A 23,311-nucleotide genomic window follows, 5' to 3' on the forward strand; every position below is an offset into this window, starting at 1 on the left:
GCAACATCATGCCTATTATATATTTTAATTTCTGTGCTGCTTAATACACAATTTGTCAAACAGCCAATATCAAACCTGCTTAAATCAGTAGAAATGTTAGCTTCAGACTTCAAAAGACTAAGGACTGCACTCAGAATAGATAACCTCTTCTGAGGATGGCCATGCCACTGTTACACAACAGTATAATATATTGCAGCATTAATACTGAGATAATACTGGGTAACAAACAAGGTGGTGTAGAGGTGAATTCTTACTCAAGAAATGAATGCAAGGCATCCCAAGCAAATTGCCAACCCGCTCTATACAACATTGATATAAAACATCTTGACCAAGCCACATAGATTTTTTTAACACAACTTGTGCAGTACCTCACGTTTGCAACTGGATCATGTGTAAGCTCAAGCACTGGGAGAAAGAAGTATTCACAAAAAAAAGATTTGGAAAAGAGTTCTATGATGAATTCACAGGTATCTAAAAAACGCAATCTGTTCCAGTAGCTTTTTCCTTGGCCCAACTCTGGAAAAAAAATGATTAAAAGAAACTGACGATCACCATATGTAGATTTTCATTTTGTTTTACTGCACAAGAAATGCATAGAAATGCAATATATAATCTCAAAGTTAATTTAATGGGATGAGCTCAATACAAACTGATCCTGGAAAATGTTTTATGTCATTTTCAATAATGTGAAAAGATTAGTCATAAGTCCTGTCAAGACAGAACACTGTTAATCTTTAAAACAATGCTGAAAGATCAAGAGATGACCATGGGCTCCCTCCCCCTTCTTCCTCTTTCTCTAGCATGAACTCCACCAGGTTTTAGCATTACATTGTACCAACAGCCAGCCTCCCACTTAAGGTGGGTCAGCAAAACAGCTTCAAGCCAGCTTGGTTTTCAATCTTAGTTAGAGAAGCTTACCATAGTTAACACTAACCATGGTTGACATTGATACCATGGTACAGGGTTAAAGCTGACAAGGGAAAGAAGTGGAGGAAATTCATGCTAGGGAGCAACGAAGGCAGAGGGGTCCCATGACCACATCATAACCACAGCTGAGATCAGCAGTGTTTCATCTACACTGGACCAATTTATTTTCTCAATTTGATTTGACCACCAGAAAAATGCAGTTTCCCATGGGAATAATTAATGCCTGAATTGGAAACCAAGATATATTTGATGCTATTGCCTAAGAAAGTTTGAAGTATGAACATTTAGATTAATCAACTGTCTCTCATCCTTTGCGTATTCTTTTGGTAGACCTACAAGTGCAGATCAGAAAGTTGACGTCTGTCAGCCATTATTACATTATTTAAAACCTCTAAATTTATAAATATAGCTATATAGATGTAGATTAGATAGTTTACCGAAACTTTAAAATGCAGCACTTTGGAAATGAAGCCTCTGGTTACTCTGATACCAATATAACTGTGTTGAAGTGTCTGAACATGTTACACCACCATGGTATCAGACCACTGGTCCATTTCTATTCCAATTGGCAGGAGTTCTATAAGGTCTTGCTATACTGAGATCCTTCATTTATTTTACTTTATTTATTACCTTTACATACCTTCCAAGGATGGTGTACATGGTTTCCCCCCCTCCCTATTTTATTTCATCCTTATAGCAACCCTATAATGAGGTATGTTAGGCTAAGATATGGTGACTGGCCCAAGGTCACCCAGGGAGCTTCATGGCTGAATGGGGTTTCGAACCCTGCTCTGTCAAGTTCCAGTCCAACACTCTGACCATTATGTTACACTGGCTCTCTCACACCTTTAGCTCAGAGATGGGGAACCTGAAGCCCTCCAGAGCTTATTACACTCAACTCCTAACAGTCCCAACCTGCATGGGTCACTGATGAGGGATGGTGGAAGCTGTACAACAATGTCTAGGGCCACAGGTTCCTCATCCCTGCTTTAACTGAAGATGTGACTGAACCTGGGACTTTAAGTTTGTAAAATGCTTGCTGCACTGTAAAGACAGGAACCTTCCCCTCTTGTACAACTCTACACACAGTTGCCATCCCTTTTTCCAAATTACATTGCTGTCCTCAAAACAAAGAGAAAATCAGGACTTACGCTCAATCAGTTTCTGGATGACTTCATGCCTCTGTTCTTGTTTGCGATTGTAACGTAAATATACACACAGGGTTCGAGCAGCTGCTTTTTGGACAGGTAAAACATTCTTCAAGAAAGAAAGGAAATACATTTAATCCTACAGTCTCTGTAAGTATTCAGATTGTTTTCACATTGTTGATGGATTGTATTCACATTGTTGATTGAAGAGCATTAAGGATAATTAATGGCTAATGGTATGGAGGGGGGGTGGAGGGAGAGAGTAGAAGCAACTGAAGAATTGGTACTTAAGAAATCTGAAATGCACTTAAATTGAATTTGCCACTACTCCCCAAAGCCTAATCCTTAAAACTTGAATCTAAAAAATGAAGCAATTTCAAATGTTTGTGTGATAGCGGGTAGTAAATTCTCAAAATCGTTCCCAATTGATTGGTTTCTAACTGAATATATTGCGTTTTACAGCTTATTTTATTTTGCTTATTTTTGCACATAACATATGCTAAGAGCATTCATAATGTGACATTATTCCTATGGGGAGACAATTGGGTAGGGAGGGGAGCAGGGAAATGTGTGAAGTCAGTGCAAGTTTTTATTTCCCTCATGAACACATGAGTCAGGAAATGGGGGGAGGGGAACACTTTTGTTTAAATGCAGAAGTCAATCTGCCCAATCCACTGAAGTGAATGGAGTAGGCTTTGGAGTTAGGCAAACCCCATGTGCTTCTGAGCCTCTAACCTTGCAGCAATCAATAGATTAAGACAGATGCCTTTGAGGTCTTCATCCAAAACATACAAGAAGCTGGCTTTCCAAATGAGTGGATTTAGAATAGAGGTGTAAACCCTCTGGGAGGCTTCAAATAGAGCTCTTTCTCTTTTTGCTGTCTCAGCACAAGTAGTAGAGTTTTGACCACATTCCACTTTACTTTTAATTTTCAGAAGTTATGCTACCTGCTGAATACTTCAGTGACAAAATATACTTAATAGTAATGAAGAACATTAAAATAAAACAAAATAAACTTCTTATGCTTCACACTGCTAACAAATGTTTTTCCACTACCTGGCATTTCATACTGCCGTGTCGTTTGCTGTTTTAAGTTTGAAATCCTACATCCAATTACCTGGGGATAAGACCCATTGAACTCAGTGGGGTTTACTTCAGATTAGATAGCAGCCCTGCTCAGAGAGCAGGAGAGTGAAAGATCCACCACTGCACCTGAAGCTCTGGCAGATAGTGCCAGCAGAGTGGAATCAACTTGCCAAGTTTGTCTGCAAGGCCATTTCTCCTAAACCACGCCCACCCACTGACAACACTCCTGACACATCTAACGGGTACTTGGGCATCATTAAATTCTGCATTGGCTGCACACCCATTCCCAGCAGTGAACAGTAGTGTGAAGGCAAACTGAGCAGGATTTAATCTCTGCTCATCCCACCCCATACAACTACACTAGTGGCCAAAATTGCAGAAACCTTTTGGAAAACGTGTTTTTCTGAGGTTTGATGGCTCATAACACCACTTCTTTTTGGAGTAATACCATAAAATTATATATCAGCCCTCTCTGAGCAGGGCTGCTATCTAAGCTTGCTTTTGCCCATCCCATTTCTGAAGCCAGTTGCATTGTTAGAATGCGCCACAACATCACCTAGGTGACCTCAGAGATCATTTCAATTTCAAATATTCTGATTATTTCTACTTTTTGTTAAGTATTTTTGTTTTTTTACTTGGTTTAGGGGGACAACTGCCCCCCCACCGGCTATGCCCATGCCTCCTATAATATTTCAGAAGGAAGTACAAGGAAGCAAGAGAGAGAGAGAGAGGTCACAGGGAACTCACGTTTGTCATAATGATGCTCAACATTCTATGCAAAAAGCGATAATAAATTTGATCACTTGAGATGACATGAGGCAGGCAGGCATATTTTTGTAGTAGCTTCTCATGAGTCCTCCATTTCAAAGAGGTTGCTGCTCTCTGCTCCGCTCTTGTTAGCGCTGGGATCAACTCTGGGAAATTCAGTAACTAAAGAATGGCAAGGATCCAGGGGATGGGAGAAGAAATGCAAATTATATCACTGAACAACAAACTGCCATCTTTCAAATGAACACAAAGTCTGCTTACTCTGCCATGCGCGGTCTTCTGGACATTCACTGTGGTTCTCCCCCACCCCCAGTTGAATTCTCCCTAGAGCAACATAGCAGGGGGCTACAGCTGAAAAGGAGGACCGGGACTCCCACCCAGTGTGCACACAAGTGCTTTACATATACACATGGGCTCTTTGGATCCCAACCAAATCCTCAATGTCAGCTCCAGAAATAGCTTAGGTTGTGTGAGTTTGATACTTGGGCCATGTCTACCAAGCAGCAGAAGGCGTGGTCTTGGTTGCTTTGTGCTACAAGCTGGTAGTCAGTTGCCTCAAAGAGGCAACTGGGAAACACTTCCGATGCTCAGAACAGGATTCTGCCACCTTACCTTGCTCTCTGTTCCAATGTTTTCTCCTCCAGTAGACAATAGTTCAAGAATTTCAGGAAGGTAGCCTATTAATGCATCTAACACCTAGTTAAAGAAAAGATGAGTCGCTGACATTTATGTGACAAAGACATCATTCACGTTACATCTCTCTAGTTTTCATTTTAGTCTTCTCCATAGGACTACAGCTGCTGCTGTGTGGGGAATTGAAGGGGAAAGGAAAATTCCCACCCTTATCTGTAGGAGCCAGGAGGCAGTGGTGAAGGTAAGACACTATACAAGTCTACAGTCACTGACTGGACAGTTAGTTGGCTGTGGCGCAGATGAAGGCTGTTAACATCAACAGAGATGCCTATCCAGTCAGCAACGGTATGTTCGTGTGGTGCTAAAACATCTTTTGTCTCCCAGAACTTACAAAAAAGAGCAAATATCTGAAAGGCTGTCACATGGAAGAGAGCAAAACCTTGTTCACTGTTGCAGAACCAGGTTTAATGTGCTTAAGTCACAAGATGATTAAGTTGGCTGAAAATTAAGAAAAACTTCTGAACCAAAATAACAGTTTTACAATGCAACCAGTTACTTAGGAAAGTAGTAAGCAGACCCTCCCTGGGGGTCTTCAAGCAGAGACTAGATAGCTATCTGTCTATCTCTGAATTTCCTGCATCAAGCATTGGTTAGACAGAGGCCTAAACCCACTCTAATTCCACGATTCCTCTTCTTTCCAGCATGTATTAAAATACTGAGAAACCATCAACATAGCTATCGAACAATTCTTTTCTAATTTGAATATGCTTCAATCTGCTCATTTTTTCTTCTTATAACTTACTGTATTTTTCCGTCTATATGACACCCCCATGTATAAGACGCCCCCTATTTTGGGGGACTCCGATTTAAGAAAATGGAGGGAGATGTATCTGTATACAGTATAAGACACCCCCAAATTTTTGACATTATTTTTAGGAAAAAACCTAGTCCTATACACGGGAAAATATGGTATATTCTACAGCCTGACTTCATGCATTTTGATTTAGCAACATAAATTTTGTGACACAACTAAACACTTCATTGCAAAACGAGTTGTTATTAGTGTTAAGTAGAGAATTATCACTGATGACTCCTGAATATGATTTTTTAACCTAGCCTATAAAATATCGGTAGTCTCTCCCTGCTTTGTGCCATCATCTGCTTATAAGTGATGACTTGATCAAGCCCAAGTATTCTACAAAGGTATTGAAGGATAGTTAATCCAAGATTGACCCTACTCTGATTTAATGTTAATCCAAGAATCAGTACTGTTTGAAGGGCACTTCTGTGTTTACGGTACGTTAGTTCATTTGGCTCCACATTTTTTTAACCTCTCTGGGGAAGATGACATATGGGCTTAAGTGAAAAGAGTTCAGTCATCACTTTCAAATAAATCTTTACTAAACACTTATCATGTTCTTTATGACTAGACCATGCAACAAGAAGAAATGATTCATTCCACCAAGCCTTTCTTACTTAGTTTTGTTATAGTGTCATTTAGGATAATTGTAAATGATCTTAACGTAAGCAACAAATAGGTTATTATTACCTCTAATGACTCATCCTGTAATAGGGCTACCAGTTCTTTATGTATTACATACACATCAGTATTTAAAAGCTTAGCAACCTGAAAAATACAGAACCAACAAAACAGGGACATTAGCCTTCTTAATCTGGTCATATTTATTTTTCAACAAGGTCTGAATAGCCAAAAGGAAACAAGGATGTAGCCTAGATCTCTAATACCAACAATCATACTTAAGAGAGTTGAGGTCAGGTCCTTTTCTCACTACTAAGCAGTGTGGCATCACACAGTAGCACAGAAAATAAACATCCTGGCAACAGCACACTTTCAAATTGTGCCCTTGGGTACTGCGATTACATTTTGCTTCTTTTTACATTTCAAATATCCAATCTTTTGACACAGCCAAACATTTTAGCCTTCTGCCATGTAATTCCTATTAACTTAAAATAATATAGCTGATCTACTCCTAGTTGGCTACATATACTACTATACTAAACACAGTTCCCTCACTTTTTCCTCATTCCCAACAGAAACCATGGGTTGCATTCAGCTAGGTTTTACTCAGAGCTGACCCACTGAAATTAATGAGTACATTTACTTTGAGTAATATATAGTTGAAAACCACCCCATATATTTCCACCATCCCACACAGGTCCATGGAATGGTGACACTGACTGGACTGAATCACAAGTAGCTTCTTGGTTAGTCAATATAATGGAAACTTTAAAAATAAAAAATATATATTAATGAATTGTCATCATTTGATAGATTCTATAAACTGGATTGGTTGATCACTTTTTCTTATGAGGATGTCAAAGCAATAGGGAAAAAATTATCTAGCTCTCTGGATGAAACATACTTGTTAAGAGCTATGATTGTTTACTATCAGAACAGAAAGAGGGAACTGTAGTCATCTGCAGAATACTATATATTTAAAATATATCCAGTAGCAGAAATATGTAGATTACTATGGTACAGGACAACTGATGTAATCCAAGGTGGTAATTAACACAAGGCACCAAAGATATGTATTTTTAAAGTCTAATAGGTAATTTTTCATTCATATGAAAAGTGCTTCAGATGAGTACATAAAATTATTCTACAGCAACAGCCAATTAAAATGCCAGGTCTTACAGTCCTACATAAGTTATGCAGAAGCATTGCCAAGTACACCACTCCCACCTCCTCTCACATCTGTATCTAATTCCCTTCTGTTTCGATTCTCTCTTTCCCCAGTCATTGTACTGTTTCTGTCTGTTGACAAGGAAATAGAACTCTCCTTTGGCCCAAATTAATTTTCTAAAGCAAGACCCTAAAATCTAAAACTGACATTATGCTGGGTTAAATCAATTAAAGCACCGTGCAAGTGGAACAGAAACTTCCCTTCCCTCACCTCCACCACATGCCTCTCTGCATTCCACTCCTGATTTGCTTGGAGGGGTTGGGGTAACCCCTAGAGCAAATTTGGGGGTGTGGGGTACATGGAGGGGGAGAAGGAGGGGGAAAATGAATACAGCTAATAGCTTTATTCGTTCATTCAGCCTTTATTGGCATAATTTAGACAATAAAAACCATAAAAAACAATGTATAAAACATTGATTATACAGACATATTAAACACATAAAACACATACAAGACTCAGTAGCCACCATTAAATAAAATGAAGGAGTTTTATATTTGTGTTTAAAAATCTTGACTACAATAGCTTTATTAATCTGTTGTCCTTTACTTCCTGTGAACTCAGGACTTGCTTCAGCAAGAAATATTTCGCACATAAACAACTGGAAAAATCAAGAGTCCTAATAACAAACTTTGTGTTGAAAATGGCCTGCTCATAGCCTCATGCACTTATTTGTTCGTAATGGAAAAAGTATACATGGATTTATATTATATTGTATTATATATATTATACATAAAAGACACCTCAATGCAGTCATATGAAACAACCATAAACTAGTAAGAATCCAAAGTTAGTAAGTTATAAATTGCACTGGTTTCAATTCGGGAGGTTAGCATACACTAATACTGTATATTAAAGATGAACATATCAATGAGATTGTATACAATGAATAGTTGTTGAAATTAATCCAAGGAGTATTCCTTGACTTACTTCATAGAAGCCAATAGCCATCGTGTGCCTGACTAGGACTTCAGGGTCATGACATAGACAGAAGAATGTTGAGTACAGTTCCAAATTGAAATTTTTGGGATCCACGAAAACCATCATGGCCTAGGAATAGAAATGATGTAACATTTAATGTGGACAGGAACATATTATAACCACAAAGAGTGGACTCTTTCTCCAAATGCCTACCCTTATGTAGCCAAAAAGGAACAATCAAAATATAAGAAAGAAGCATCACACTGGGCTGTGTGGAATCCCAAGGTTTGCAAGGTGTTTTTTTAAACAACAACAACAACTTTATATTAAAAACAAACAAACTGGGGGTGGGGGCAGTATGCTGTGGCCACATAATGCTGACTGACTTTTAGGAGAAAGGGAACAGAAAACAGAGGATTGGGGGGAAATGGAATGGAGCAGCTGGAACTTGAACAGAAGCACTTTATACTGCAACATTTTGTTGCAGATCCCAAGAGAGCAGGCAAGTGGTAGTGCCTGTTCCACCATCCTCTGCCGCTGCCAGTGTAACAGCAAGGGATGTAGCCCTGCTAGCCTTATAGTCAGTGCTTTTTTTCTTAAAAAATGTTTAGAGGTACTCTTATTTTGACTCAAGAAAACACCATTTTATTGTTCAAATTGGGGAAAAGAAATACAGTAAATGGACAAAAGTACAAAGCTTCACAAAATGTTTAGGAGTATGTGTACCCCTGTGTACCCCCAGAAAAAACCCACTGCTTATAGTACACTTTCTAGTTTGGGGAAAGCATCCTGGAGGTGGGGACATTCCACCTCTTTAAAGCCAGAAGATGTACCAACTTCATTATTACTATTAAACTGATTTATATGAATTACAGACACATTATTCACGTATTATAAATGGATTTTTAAGTAAAACAGTAGTCCACTCACTGGTAAATTGTAAGCACAGTTCTTTCTCACTGAGATGTACTTCTTTTCCTGTTCTAGGGTTTGGAGTTGCACCTGGTTGTCATTGTGTCCATTTTCTTGCTCTAATCCCAGTGTGCAAAGCTTCTTGTAGAATTCCAAAAATCGCAAATGCTGCTCTGGTGTAAAAATCCCTTCAAACAAATGCAATATGCGTTTATTATTTTACGTTCACATAACAGCACAAAAATGGTCTGTCCAGTGAGTCAGGTTTGCATAGCAGCTATAGCATTGGAGTCAGGACTGTTGATGCTTGGGTGCGCATCCCTGTTTTGCCATGAAGCTCACTGGCTGATATTGGGCAAGTCACCCTCTCTCAGCTTTGCCCACCTCGCAGAATTCTTGTGAGGTTTATTTGCACCATGATGTGGAAAAAAACCATTTGTTCCAGAAATCACAGTACAAAGCCCTTGTCCATTCCCATGAGACAACTCCCCTGGGAAAGCTTCCTATGCTAGTGTGAAAAGGCATTAAAAATTTGGAGGAATTTACCAAGAAACCGGAGGCCTTCCTTCTGGGCATTGTTGGCCAGAAAGTGTTAAAGAAGGACAGAATTTTTTTTATGTATGCAACTACAGCAGCAAGAATACTTATTGCAAAACATTGGAAAACACAAGATTTGCCCACACTGGAAGAATGGCAGACGCAACTGATGGACTATATGGAACTGGCCGAAATGACTGGCAGAATCCGAGATTTGGGAGAAGAAACAATGGAAGAGGATTGGAAAAAGTTTAAGGACTATTTACAAAAACACTACAAATTGTATGAATGTTAAGAAATTGCACGATTTAGAAAACTAAGGTTCCAGTAACTCGATTGAAAGATATAGAAAATTAAGTGATATATAAGAAAAGATCGAAACTTAAAGAAATAGTATGTTTAAATTTAAGTTACAACTATTTGATAAAAACTACTTGAAGTTTAGAAATATAACATTTGAAAGGTATAAATTAAGAAATGAAACAAGGTAATAATTTGCTGGCACTTTTAGTACAAAGAACGCACGGTAGGGAGATGTGAGGAAGTCCAGTTAGTTATACAAAAAAAGGGTTATGAACAGTTGTGCTTTTTCTCTTTCTTTGTTTTTTGCTTTGCTATATTATTTGTTGGTGTAATTGTATGTCTCTTTTGTTTGTTATTTCTTTGGTGAAGGGTTTTTATGTAACTGTTAAATGATCTTCTATTTTATGTTTGAAAACTGAATAAAAATATTTATTAAAAAAATAAAAAAATTTTTGGAGGAATTAGCTATTCATCCATAGGCACAATATTCTTATTTCTGTATTATAGAATTTACAAATGGAAGTGCTACAACCCAACAAGCACCTTCGGGCATGCAGAAGGGCTTATTCACACACAGTAGGGCTTTCTTTCCCCTTTGCAAAAGCCAGCACTCCCTATCATGCTGCAAACAGTGATCTGAAATTTCCCTAAGACACAAAGCTAGGCATCATTACCTCTGCTTGTGATTTCAGCCACATATTTCTTTAGACCAGTGGTTTTCAACCAATGTGATGTGGCACCCTAGGGTGCCTTGAATGATGGTCAGGGGTGCTGTGGGAAACACTGACCTCTGTCCCTCTTTCATTCCCTCCCTCCCTCCTCTGATGCCCTCTTGCGTCTCTGCCTCCCAAAGGCTTGCACAGCTGTTTGTTGCAGCAGCCCTGGCTACAAATGCCCCAAGGAAATGGTGCCTCTGGGGCTGGCCAGGGGTGCTTCCCAGGCCCCTGTGGGGCAGTATAAGGAGGCACCTCTCTTTGGGGCAGGGGGGCAGCTCAGAGACCAGGGGCAGCAGCTGCGGCTGCCCAGAGGACTCCCAAGGAGAGGGGAGAAGAGGCTGAGGGAACACTCCACAAAAAAGGGTGTTTGGAAAGGGATGAGGGGCTGCCAGCTCTGCAGGCAAGGGGTGACATAACTGGGCTCCTGAGCCCTACAGGGGTGCTGCAGAAAGAATGTAGTTGGTCAAGGGAGCCGTGGACCTAAACAGGTTGAAAAACTCTGCTTTAGACAGCAGCCATGGGGACTGTTACTCCAGCTCTGAGGATTTAATATGAAAGAGGTATATATTGCAGCTCTTGCATTAGGGCTCTTCTGCAATGTGTTGTAAGCAGATAGGTGTTAACCTGCACTGGATCTTACAGGGAGAAGGCATTGTGGGAGTAGACTTTTGATCATTTAAGATAAGACCTTAGAGCTAAGGCATTGTCTGTGGTTTATAAGGCCTTGAGGCTAGTTCTGAAACTTAACACACTAGCAGAGATTTTACATTCCAAAGCAGGAAGAACTAAGGCACACCAAGTTCTCATCCTGAGAGGAGGAACTCACTGAGGCAAAGCTATTTGTATTGTTATCTTGCACATGCATATGGAAAATACTGACAATCCAAGGACAAAATATTACACATTCCACAGGCTGGCATTCATTGTTAACACACTGAATATTCATTATATATTGAATAGTTTTCATGACTTCCGTATACATAACAAATGTAGATCAATGAATATTCATGTGAAATGTAACTGGAGGTATGCATGCTATATCTGTCATTATTAACACCTTTCAAATGTGTGGGTACAGCTACTGTACTGAGAGAAAGGGAATGGGTTTTTCCATCAATGGCCCCATCACATCAGTCCTCTTTATAAAGAGGGTGTTTGCTGGAACTCTGTGGGAACCTTGCTTTGGTCTTTGCTATCATAATTGCAGGGGTTTGGACTAGATGACCCTCGAGATTCCTTCTAACTCTGGAATACTATGATTCTATAATTCATAGCTGGAAGCAAGTAAGGGGCAGGGGCAGAATTGTTGTGTTGTGGCATTGATCTGCTTTCGACTCTGTGCTACACCTCTGCACTGACTGATCAGGAAATTATTTATGTGAACCAGACTGTTAAGAGCACAGAACCCTTTTCAAATTCCCTTCACGACATTCCATGGCAAACCTCATTTTAGTGTAAAAAGCTTAGGTCAGACCTAAAGTTCTAAAATTTCTGGCACTTGCATACTGTTCAGACATCTTAAGAATATTCACAACAGGAATGGACCTTAAAATAGTCTAACTCCAAACAATAATAACAAATCTCTCCCTCTTCTGTTCCTCTTCAACTGTTGCATCAAATGAGGGTTCAGAAAAATGTCAGGAACAACAGTTCACGGACAAGTCTGCCATTTCTGCTAGTAGTTAACAAAGTTTTAAATGAATTTTCATAGGATGTACTGTATCTGTTTTCAATGCTATTGCTATGCAAACAAATGTGGACTATAAATTCAAATAAATGTCACATGTCAAGGGAGGGAGCAACAGCAAGTCATTATACACAGTTTTCACCTTGATCATATTTACTTTGTTAATAAAATCATTTATTTCATTTATTTGGGGTTGCAGTGATTAAGATTCCAATGCAAATAAAAACAACCCAGCACCCCTTAAAATATATATCATACTAGGATCATTTGATCATACCATATAGTCCATTACAAAGCTTCCCTAAATGGAAAGATAGTGAAACCAGAATAGATTCATCTGCTTTGAACGATTTTTCACAGAAGGATTTCACTAATGGGAGGACTGTTTGACTTCTATCATCTGAAAAACAGAAAATATTATAAAGATGAACAGAGCTATCCTTTTGTGATCTTTAATCAAAATGTGAAGAATAGCATATTGACAAAGAACATAGTCTGGCAACCAGAGGAATGGCTGTAGTACTAGGTTCAATGCAACTCAGTTCTGATCTTACCTGCATCAAACATTTCCAGCAGATTAACCAAGGTCTCAAAAGCTGCAAGACGTACACTGCTGCCTTCATCCCTTGCTAATTCTACCAGCTCAGGAAGCACTACGTTTTTGGTTAGCTCAGTCCTACAAAAAATATCAAAATATTTAGTAAAAAAAGACAACTGTTGCACTATCCACAGATTCTCCAGAAACAGGCAGGGGCTTCAAGAACGAGCTTGTATTTCCCCATACAGCGTACCTTGTAAACTGCTCAGAGGTTTTATTACAATCAAGCAGTATTTAAGTTTTGTTAAATTATTAAAAGACACCAGGCAGAGGTCAAATGGCCATCCTTTCCTTTCCCTTTTCTCATTTTTATCAGAAACAATGTGACCTTTGGCATGGATATAATTATTTGTTTGTTTATCCCAGCAACAAAAACCCAACCCCAAGAATCCCCATCTTCCCCCACCCATGAATGGGAGCTACTTTATTTATTTATTTATTTATTTATTTATTTTTAAATGATATTTATTGAAAAAAGAATTTTTTAAAAAAATTACAAAGAAAAAAGACAAAACAGAAAAAGAAAAAATAAAACCAACATTTTCAAATTCTCCACTTTCATTACCTTCTTTCTATGACCACCTCCTCCTCCTCCTCCCTTTTCTTGTATCTTGGTTAATAGTTGTCACAGCAAATCCTTTCCATAATTCATAGTATTCTGTCATTACATTACCTTACTCTATTTTCATCTTATCTTATAAAAACCTTAAAGCTTAAGACTTAAATCTTACTTTTACCAACTTCTTATAACCATTACCTTTTTACCTAATTCTTTAAACATTTTTACAAGAGCCAAGTAATTTCATTTCAACATTTTTCTAACATTCATCAATTTTATAAGGCATTCCTAATGATAGAAAAAAGAAATAAACAATCCAATCTTCTTCCAGCGTCCCTTCCTCCTGGTCCCGGGTTTGTCAGTCCTTTTTATCCCATTGGTCTGGCACATTAACCTGGTGATCTTATATCCGAGGCATTCAAGTCTCTTCCATGTCCCTTCCGCAGCTCTTCTTCATATTTTCCTTTCACTCGTGGGAACTCCAGCTTGGTAGTGTTTTTGACCCTTTTCAACCAATCAGCCCCTTTCCCATAGTCCAGACTAGCCTCCATGTGGTATTTTAAGACATGTTTCAAATTCCCTCCAAAATTGGGAGCCCCCACAACTCCAAACATCTGATGGCCCATTGCCAGACTTGGAAAGTCCAAACATCTCTGCATAGTCCAACCCCCCATTTCCAAATCAATCCAAACTTTATCTTTCCAAATCTGGTTTTTTCCAAGTTCATTTGTCCAATCCAAAGGCTCATTTTCCTGCAGGGCCAAAAGTTCCTCCCTTTCTGGCACCCAAAATTCAGCAACATCCTCTTTTCTCAACTGTTCTGTCATGGCACACTCCTGTTTAAGTTCCTGGGTGGGCTCCACATAGTTTCCTACTACCTGTTCAAATGTTCTGGCCACATTAGTCATCAAATCCGTCTTCTGACTTAACTGATCCAATAGGGCATTTATTTTACAGAAAGCACCCAACAGTGCTTCTGAAAGCATTGTCCTACAAGGTCACAAGTCCTTTCCCACGGTTGTAATCTGTAGCAGCTGCAAGCTTCCTAGAATTAGTTACAGTTTCACAGTCCCCCTCTAGGGGAAAAACTTCTGGTTGTTCTTTCTTTTAAAGACAATAGCAACAAAGTTTCTTTTTTCAAGATATTTTGTCAATATTTTTTCCTTTAAAATGCGAAAGGAAACAGTGGAATCACAATGTTACTCTTCTTTTAACTGTCTGTCAAAAACATTTGTCTCTGGTCAATGAGCTTCAAAACGTCAATTCTGACACCCCCCTCCAGGATCAGGACAGTGGAAAGTTACTTTACTTTAAACTCTCTTCTGCAGGTTTAAACAGTCCAAAAAAGATCCCCCTTCTTCTCCTGCTACCGAAGGGGGGTTCAACGATTTTAAATGGTGAAAACCAATCCTTTGAAAGTGATTTTCTAAGCTCTAGTTTACGTTGTCTTTGCTTTCTTCTGACTACAAGGAAACGGAAGGCTGACTTCCTGTTTAGACCTTCCCGTTTCAGTACCAAATTAAGGTAAATTTTTAAGTCCAATTCCTTTCTAATCGCCAGTTCTTATTTGAAGTCCAATTGTTTAATGTTTAAGTACTCACGGGTGATTACTTTAGATGCCAAATTGTCCCAGGAAAAAGGCAGCGCTCTCTGGCAACGGCTGTGCTGCTTCGCTCCACGGAAATAGCAGTTGACTCACAACTTTGTGGGTTGGGGGGGCGCTAAAGGTGCCCGCCGAGTCCCACGGTCACAGGCTTCATCCGCCTGTGATTTCTGAAAGGGTCCCCGCTTCGCCGCAGCGGAAAAGAGAATGGGAGCTACGTTAATCACCCCTTTCCTCCCACCCACTGCTGCTACTACACTCAACAACCCCCTTAACTGCTTTTCACTTTAAAACACCCCAATCAATACACCAACAGATTGGATAACACTGGACAGCACTGCAGGGCTGTCATATGCTGCTCTCTTTTAGCCCCCTGCCAGGTACAAAGCCACATCCGGCCTGCCCAGGAGGTGGGGTTGCGGGCTTCATGCCCACCCCACGTGAGCGGGGGCTGGTTTCAGCCCCCGCGAGAGCAGGGGAATCCCGGCCGCATCGTCCACCCAGCCAGCCAATCGGGTGCCTGGGGGGGCGTGGCCTGTCCTATTTAGGGCCGGCGCGGCCGGGGCTCGCCCTCTTTTGCCAGCTAGCCCCCACGTTTTCCCACACTCCCTCCCTTTAGGTAGGTTTCTGACTTTGCTATGGACTTCGGTCTGTCGCCACAAGGGGCATGGTAGGAATTTTTCCCAATTGGCAATTTACAGCCTTTTGGTTTTTCGCCTACCTCGTAGCAACTCGTCACAACTTCTCAGCATTGACGGTTAGGCATTGGTAAGAAGGGGTTTAGAGGATGTGGGGGGGAGGAACGCCATCACCTCCCCCCAGAGAATGAAGGGTAGTCCGATAAAGGACTCCGGGCGGCGTGGCCCTGTCCGAAGCCTATGGAGGTGTGGGCCTAAGGCACGCCCCCGAGCGGTGACCCGGGGGAGCTCCTAGTTGACGTGCCTCAGCAGGAGACTCCCCCACTATGGTGTTAACCCTTCCCGTGTCTCCAGCAAATGGGCTGGAGCCGGATAGTCGATAGGACCAATGCCTAAGCCAATGCCTCTCATTCCTGAATTCAATAAAGTTGTGGCCTAATTCGCCCATTTAACCTTAAATTCTGGTGTCTGGTGTCTTTATTTATCCTGGTGGGGGGCGGGAACTCGCCACGCAAGTAACACTGGTGGGATCCACAGTGCTGGTAGCCAGCAGAAAGCCCCCAAATGCAGCATTCCATGGGAGAGGAGACAGAGAGGCCGAGGCAGCCTGGGATACACCCGATCCTAAGCTGGCCCCATGGCCATCACATGATGATTACTACACCACCTCCAGGCTGGCAGAGCAAATTGTCGGCATATCCACACCCATCACTACCACAAGAGCTGTGGGTGTGGGGCTGGCCCCATTGGTACACTGAAACCCTGAATTTCTCCATTGTTTCCTCCAGGCAGCAATCACTTCTTTACCAAGGAAAATCTGTTATACACCCAGGTTCTTTCAAGCCAAACCAGGAAGTCCTTTCTCCCATTGTCTGAATGCATAGAAAAAGTAGGAAGCCTCCAGTGAACCAGGAAGTCCATTGTTGGATTCATTCCCAGAGAGACCACACAAAAAGGAGTGTGTATATAGGTTTGCTTCCTCCACTGAAATTAGTGAGATTTGATTCTAAGTAGATGTAAACAGGAATGACAAAAGTGAAGATAACGAAAGTTGACAAGGGAGTGATAAAGCCAGATAAGGTGAAATTATGCTGGGGCAGGAATAGCTTTGCTGAGGAACTGGACCTTGAGGAAAGACTTGAAATGCAGAAAGGAAGTCCCTTGGCAAGCAGAGAAGGAAGCTGTTGCAGACCAAGGTAGAAGAGGCAGAGGGCACAGAGGTGGGAGAGGGAGAAGGAATCAAGGACAGCTAGCAGTAGGGATCTCTTGATGGAGACAGAGCAAGAAGCTAAGGAAGAAATGTCAGAGGTAGAAAAGCATGCAGGAGGCAGGTTAAGAAGATGGAGGACCAAGAAGGCACCCTAACATTGGACTAGAAAGTTAAGAGGCAGGGTGTTTTTTTAAGGAGTAGAAGGACATGAACATGCTTAACAAAAAAGGGAGAGCCAGAGAAAGATTGAGGAGAAGGGCCAAACTACAAATAGCTGCATGCATAATTTGTCCAATATTTTCTTTTCTAACTGAAAGCAGCCTCTGGGGCTGTGATCTTCAGCAGAAGAAAAGTCCTTTACTTTGGGCTATTTTTCTCTTTGAAACCCACGTCCCAGGCTGCTTTTTCATCCTGCAACACAAAAGATATAGGTGCCTGTATATTTTCCGCTATGGGGCAAAACACAACTGGGGTGGTACTTTGAGGCACCTGCAACTTCTCTCCCCAAACTAGGAGCCTTAGAAGTTGGTTTTTGTTACTATGAAAAGGAGAAAAGGAAAAGGAACCAGTGAATACAAGATACACCTGGCTGCATGCAATATGCGATGAGACCCTGAGAATGTGTGCAAAACTGAGAGGGAGGGAGACAGAACTGAAGAAAGAGGGCCGAGGAAGCAGGCTATAAGAGTTAGGAAGCAAATGAAGCAAAGAGATAATGGCAGCAGGTGAGAGGGTGGGCAGTAGGTGATTCACACTGGGCACAGGGAGAGTGTCTATATAGGTAGGGATTAGTATACAGTGGTGCCCCGCAGGACGAACGCCTCGCAAGACAGAAAACCCGCTAGACGAAAGGGTTTTCCGTTTTGGAGGCGCTTTGCAAAACGAATTTCCCTATGGGCTTCCTTCGCAAGACGAAAGCCCATAGGGAAATCTCCGGGACAGCGGGGAAGCGCAGCGCTTCTTCCCCACTGTCCTCGGACCTCCTCCGAAGGCTGGCGGTGGGGCGGAAAGCCCTTCTCCCCGCGCCAGCCTTCGGAAGGCTCCTCCGAAGGCTGGCGGTGGGGCGGAAAGCCCTTCTCCCCGCGCCAGCCTTTGGAAGGCTCCTCCGAAGGTTGGCGGTGGGGCGGAAAGCCCTTCTCCCCGCGCCAGCCTTCGGAAGGCTCCTCCGAAGGCTGGCGGTGGGGCGGAAAGCCCTTCTCCCCGCGCCAGCCTTCGGAAGGCTCCTCCGAAGGCTGGCGGTGGGGAGAAAAGCCCTTCTCCCCGCGCCAGCCTTCGGAAGGCTCCTCCGAAGGCTGGCGGTGGGGCGGAAAGCCCTTCTCCCCACACCAGCCTTCGGATGGCTGTCCTGAAGACTTGCGGTGGGAGGAGGGTTTTCCTTCCCACTGCCAACATTCAGAATGCTGTTCTGAATGTTGGCGGTGGGGAGGAAAAACCCTCCTCCCACCGCAAGCCCCGGGAACAGAGGAGAAGCACTGCGCCCCTTCCCCTCTGTTCCCGTACCTGTCCTGAAGGCTTGCGGTGGGGAGAAAAGCCCTTCTCCGCACCGCCAGCCTGGCAAGTGGTTTCCATAGGAACGCATTAATTGATTTTCAATGCATTCCTATGGGAAACCGTGCTTCGCAAGACGAAAAACTCGCAAGAAGAAAAAACTTGCGGAACAAATTAATTTCGTCTTGCGAGGCACCACTGTACTAGTTTTACTTCTATACTACTTTGTACCAGTATTTTAAACATCTGATGAAGTTGGTTTTCGACTGTGTATATGTAGATGTCAGAGTAAAGTTGGTATATTCTAAGGGGCCACAGCACTTTCTGCTGCAGATCAGGCATGGGCAACCTTTTTTCTAAGAGTGGCTGGAGTCAACTGAGAACAGGACTGAAGCCAGCAGTAGGCACGTCTATCCCCTTTTCTCTCTTGTTCTTTCTGCTACTGCCTTCCTCCTCCTCCTGAGCTGATCATTTGCAAAGGGCTTACTTGAATTAGGCTACAGGCCACATAAATTAGGCCGAGGACCACAGGTTGCCCACCCCGATTTACACCGTTGATCTTCTGAAGTCATTTCCACTCTGTAGTACTTATGCTCACCCTATTCCTTGAGCTATAAGCTCCAGTTGCCGACACATGCAGGAACGAACTTCATATTCTACATCCTGGCAGAGTGATTTTACCAGCGGAAGAATTTCTCTTTTAATTCTAAAAAGGCAAGAATTGCATTAATCAATAGACAGAAAAAACTCACTCCATATAGTTGACATGTCCAAGCTGAATAATGTGAAAGTAAAACCTTAATCATCACATCACTTTCAATATATAAACTGCATTTCTGCCTTTTTGAATTTTGCATAATGAAGTAACATGTATGGGAAATACTGCAATTTTTAGGAATATATAGGCATGACCAGTGGTGTAGCATGGGGGGCTGGGGGGGGGCATGGCCCCAGGCACATTTTTTGAGAGGCACAACAAGGCGCCCCCACAACATCAAAAGGCCGGAGCCACAGGAAGGGAAGCCATCATCATCATCATCATCATCATCATCATCATCATCATCATAATTTATTATTTATACCCTGCCCATCTGGCTGAGTTTCTCCAATCGAGTTAAAAACAATACAGCGTCAGACATTAAAAACTTCCCTAAACAGAGCTGCCTTCAGATGTCTTTTAAAAATAGGATAGCTGCTTATTTCCTTGACATCTGATGGGAGGGCGTTCCACAGGGTGGGTGCCACTACTGAGAAGGCCCTCTGTCTGGTTCCCTGTAACCACTTCTCACAATGAGGGAACTGCCAGAAGGCTCTTGGCACTGGATTTCAGTGTCCAGGCTGAACAATGGGGGTGGAGACGCTCCTTCAGGTATACTGGGCCGAGACCGTTTAGGGCTTTAAAGGTCAGCACCAACACTTTGAATTATGCTCGGAAACATACTGGGAGCCAATGCAGATCTCTCAGATCCAGTGTTATGTGGTCCCAGCAGCCACACAGGGCCAGGCCTCTGGGGCTGGGTGGCAGCGGCACCCACTTCTCTCTGTGGTCAGTGAAGGAACACTCATGAGTGCCCCACCCCTGAGCTGGACAGGGGGGGAGGGCATAGCTGCTGCGGCCATCACTGCCCCGCCCCCCAAGGAGGAAGAGGGAGTGACCTAGCATGGAATCGGCAGAGATGCTGTGGCTTAGCATGTCATGTGAACCAGCCCCCAAACTGAATAGTTTTGGACGATTCAGTCTATTACTTGTTTGCGTCATTGTCACATGTGTCAATATTAATATGTCAATTGTTTTCAAAATACTCACAAAAATTTGTGCATCTTCAAACATTTTTTAAGCTGAGAACTATGCTACAACCATCATAAAAGTATGGAACCCAGTACGTTACATTAGTCCAGGAGGTGCATTCATATCAGAAATCGTGAAGTTGGCACTCCTCAGGCATCCCTATCAGTATAGCTATAAAAAGGGGACTGAGTTTGGGACACCAGCTGTGTAGCTTAATCCTAAAATCTGGTGCACAAGCACGAGTTCAGGATGTGGCATTCTAAAATCAGCATACTTTTGGTAAAATCTAACATTTGGTGAGCACATGGGGATACGCCACCAAAAATATTTAGAACTGTGATACCTCCCTATAAAACAAAACGTTACTGTGAATTCAACAGCAGAACCTCACACAAATAGCAGGCCTTCACTGACTTTGACAGAAGATAAATAATCAGTTGCTAGAGGGTACCCACCACAGCTGGGGGCATGCCTTCAAAATAAACCTTTATGTGGGATTATAATAGAGTTTTGCAGAGAAATTGAAAGCAAACTGGCAAAAAGTATTGGACAGTAAGATCTTCCACCTTTAAAACAAGACTACTGTGAACTTAGATCCAACATTAATAAATCTCAGGGCATCTGCTGCGACATTTTTATTATTCTGTGAAATTTTAAGACAAGCAAAGAGATCCCAAGTCCATCAGAGGAACAAACAAGGTGGCATTTGAAGATGAAAAAGGAACACCCTGGCTGTTACTGAAACTGGCTTCATGCAGAATGGGATGCTACCATTTTATCCACAATCTCTAATATGGGGTAGCAGTCTTGGCAAGGAGTTTGGAAACGATCCCATAGAAAAACATGGCAGCCAATAGGAAAATTATGGAAATCAGGATGAAATTGGACAATTTATTTAAGGGACCTTGAAAATTCAATAGTGCAGATGAACACCTTTTTGGATCATGCCTTAAGTGTGAGAAAAAACTGTGGTCTTTATTATGGGTACAGCCTAAGAAGTACTCATGCTGTGTCACCTTGGTGAGCTTCTGGAGAAAGGATAAGGATGCACAGCAGCAGCATTGGTAGATTATACAGTTTGAAATAAATTGACAAAGTGCTCATTTACACATAGAACACAAAAGCAGGTCAATTTGTTTCCCTTTCTGCAAGTTTTAATTATTAGGACATCTGAAAAACACACAAGCTACTCACATATGAGCTTCAAACTTGTTAGCTAATTTCCCCAAGATTTTACAACTAACCAAGCGAGACTGAAGTGTTTGGGAAAGCTGTGCCTTGGAAACAAGAGGATTCAGGATCTATGGGGAAACAGAAGAAGAAATTCAAATGGCAAATCGAGGGCTAAACAGAAGCAAAACAATAAAAATAATCAAGAACCACTTCACATATTAAAACTGATCTTAGTATCAGCTGCCCAGTCAGCATTCTTGCAAGTTACAACATTCACACCCTACTTGAAGCAAAATGGGATACACTCTTTCACCTTCAGAGGAATGACCTCCATGTAAGAAAATTATTGGCCTTCAAGTTAATTCCAAAAAAATCCAAAATGCAGACTAAGGGGAATGTTGGTGTAAATTAGCTGTACTCCTTATGTAAGATCAGAAAGAAGACAGGACAAGGGCATTTATAATTATATTGCAAAAGTAGCACTTCCCACCCCTTTCCAGGAGATGACTTTTTCACAGTACATTAAGAACACATACATTAACAACATTAAAGTGAATCAAGAGCATCGTAGCTCAAAACACTATTATATGCTTTCAATTCTGTGCTTCTTGTCAGAGGCTTTGTGACTCCCACTAGTTGGGACTAGCATGTTGCTTTGTAAATGATTTCTAAATATTTAGGAACATGTAAGCTATCTGCAGTACGAATCATATAAACCAAGAACCACTTCTCACTTTACAGTTTTAATTCATGGGAATGCTCCCACAAGGCACTCCGTGAGATTGTAGACATGAGTGTCAGGCAGTCCAAAGGCCAAGAAAAAACCAGCACATCTATTTATTCCTGTTTATAGATGAATTCGGACTAGTACTCTGACTTCATTTCAATTTGTCATTCCCTGGCTCCACATTAAAGCGCCTGGGGTCTGGAGCCAGGGAGTCTTGCAGCCAAACCAAAGAGCTCCACAATCTGCAGCATCACAGCAGTGCAACAAAATGATGGAGCTGCTGCCAGGCTATACGCTGCCCTTGGACACCCCCAAAGCGCAGCTGTTATTAAAAGATACTTCTGTTTGCTGACTCTGCAATTAAGAGGCGACAAGAGGGACTGAAAGAATTTCACACAGTCCTGAAAAGCCTCAGATTTTCCCTAGGTCCTCAGTCTGAGAAATATGTTGAAGGAAAAATGCCAAGCTGCTGTATATCCCACATACCTGGCCATCTTTCTGCCAAGATCTGCTCTGCTTCAGCCCATTCGCCCTATTTGCTTAGTGATCATCTGTCTTCTGCTTTGACAATGCCTCCAGGCATCCAGCCCTAACCTACAGGCTTCCTTTGGTGATTCGTTTAACAGGGCATGCAATATAATGAACCGCCATCTTGAGAACAAAGGAATAGGGTGGGTGGGAGAATGGTTGGGAACAATGTTGTATTGATTTTTACAGCAGGGGGTTCTTTTGCTCTCAGGATGGCAGGTGGCACTCAGTGCAAGATGAAGCAAAAAGAAAACATTTATGAGGTTCGTGCCTGTCCCTGTGGAGTGTCGCATGGGCACTTGTGATGGACGCGGACAGCCTGATGGGATGGGCAGCAGGTAAGAGCAAAACAGAGACACTTCTTTCTTTTGGGAGTGCCATTAAGAGTTTCAGACTATGGTTGGGGAGACCCAGGCTCAAATCCCCTCTCAGCCACGAAGTTCACTAGCCAGTCGCTATCTCTCAGCCTAACCTACTTCACAGGATTGTTGTGAGATAACTGCAGCTCTTGAGTGGTCATTTCATAGAATCATAGAATCTTAGAGTTGGAAGGAACCCAAGGGTCATCTAGTCCAACCCCCTGCAATGTAGGAATCTCAGCTAAAGCTTCCATGACAGATGGGCATCCAATCTCTGTTTAAAAACCTCCAAGGAA

At 42.0% G+C, this 23,311-nt stretch overlaps 1 protein-coding gene across 2 annotated transcripts in view; it reads right to left on the minus strand.

The window, feature by feature from the left end:
* Window positions 1-23,311, minus strand: part of PPP4R4 (protein phosphatase 4 regulatory subunit 4) — an 80,826-nt gene that overhangs the window by 12,929 nt on the left and 44,586 nt on the right. For both annotated transcript variants that reach the window (XM_081172810.1, XM_081172811.1), the window contains exons 6-16: window positions 21,423-21,529; window positions 19,038-19,145; window positions 12,898-13,019; window positions 12,621-12,743; window positions 9,119-9,288; window positions 8,198-8,317; window positions 6,112-6,189; window positions 4,542-4,625; window positions 3,909-4,091; window positions 2,079-2,184; window positions 369-516 (exon numbers count right to left, since the gene is read on the minus strand). In XM_081172810.1, coding sequence (XP_081028936.1) covers window positions 369-516; window positions 2,079-2,184; window positions 3,909-4,091; window positions 4,542-4,625; window positions 6,112-6,189; window positions 8,198-8,317; window positions 9,119-9,288; window positions 12,621-12,743; window positions 12,898-13,019; window positions 19,038-19,145; window positions 21,423-21,529 — 1,349 coding nt within the window. The remainder of the gene's footprint in view (window positions 1-368; window positions 517-2,078; window positions 2,185-3,908; window positions 4,092-4,541; window positions 4,626-6,111; window positions 6,190-8,197; window positions 8,318-9,118; window positions 9,289-12,620; window positions 12,744-12,897; window positions 13,020-19,037; window positions 19,146-21,422; window positions 21,530-23,311) is intronic.

Source organism: Podarcis bocagei (genome assembly GCF_964188305.1).
Source record: "Podarcis bocagei genome assembly, chromosome: 1".
Classification (NCBI taxonomy): Eukaryota; Metazoa; Chordata; class Lepidosauria; order Squamata; family Lacertidae; genus Podarcis; species Podarcis bocagei.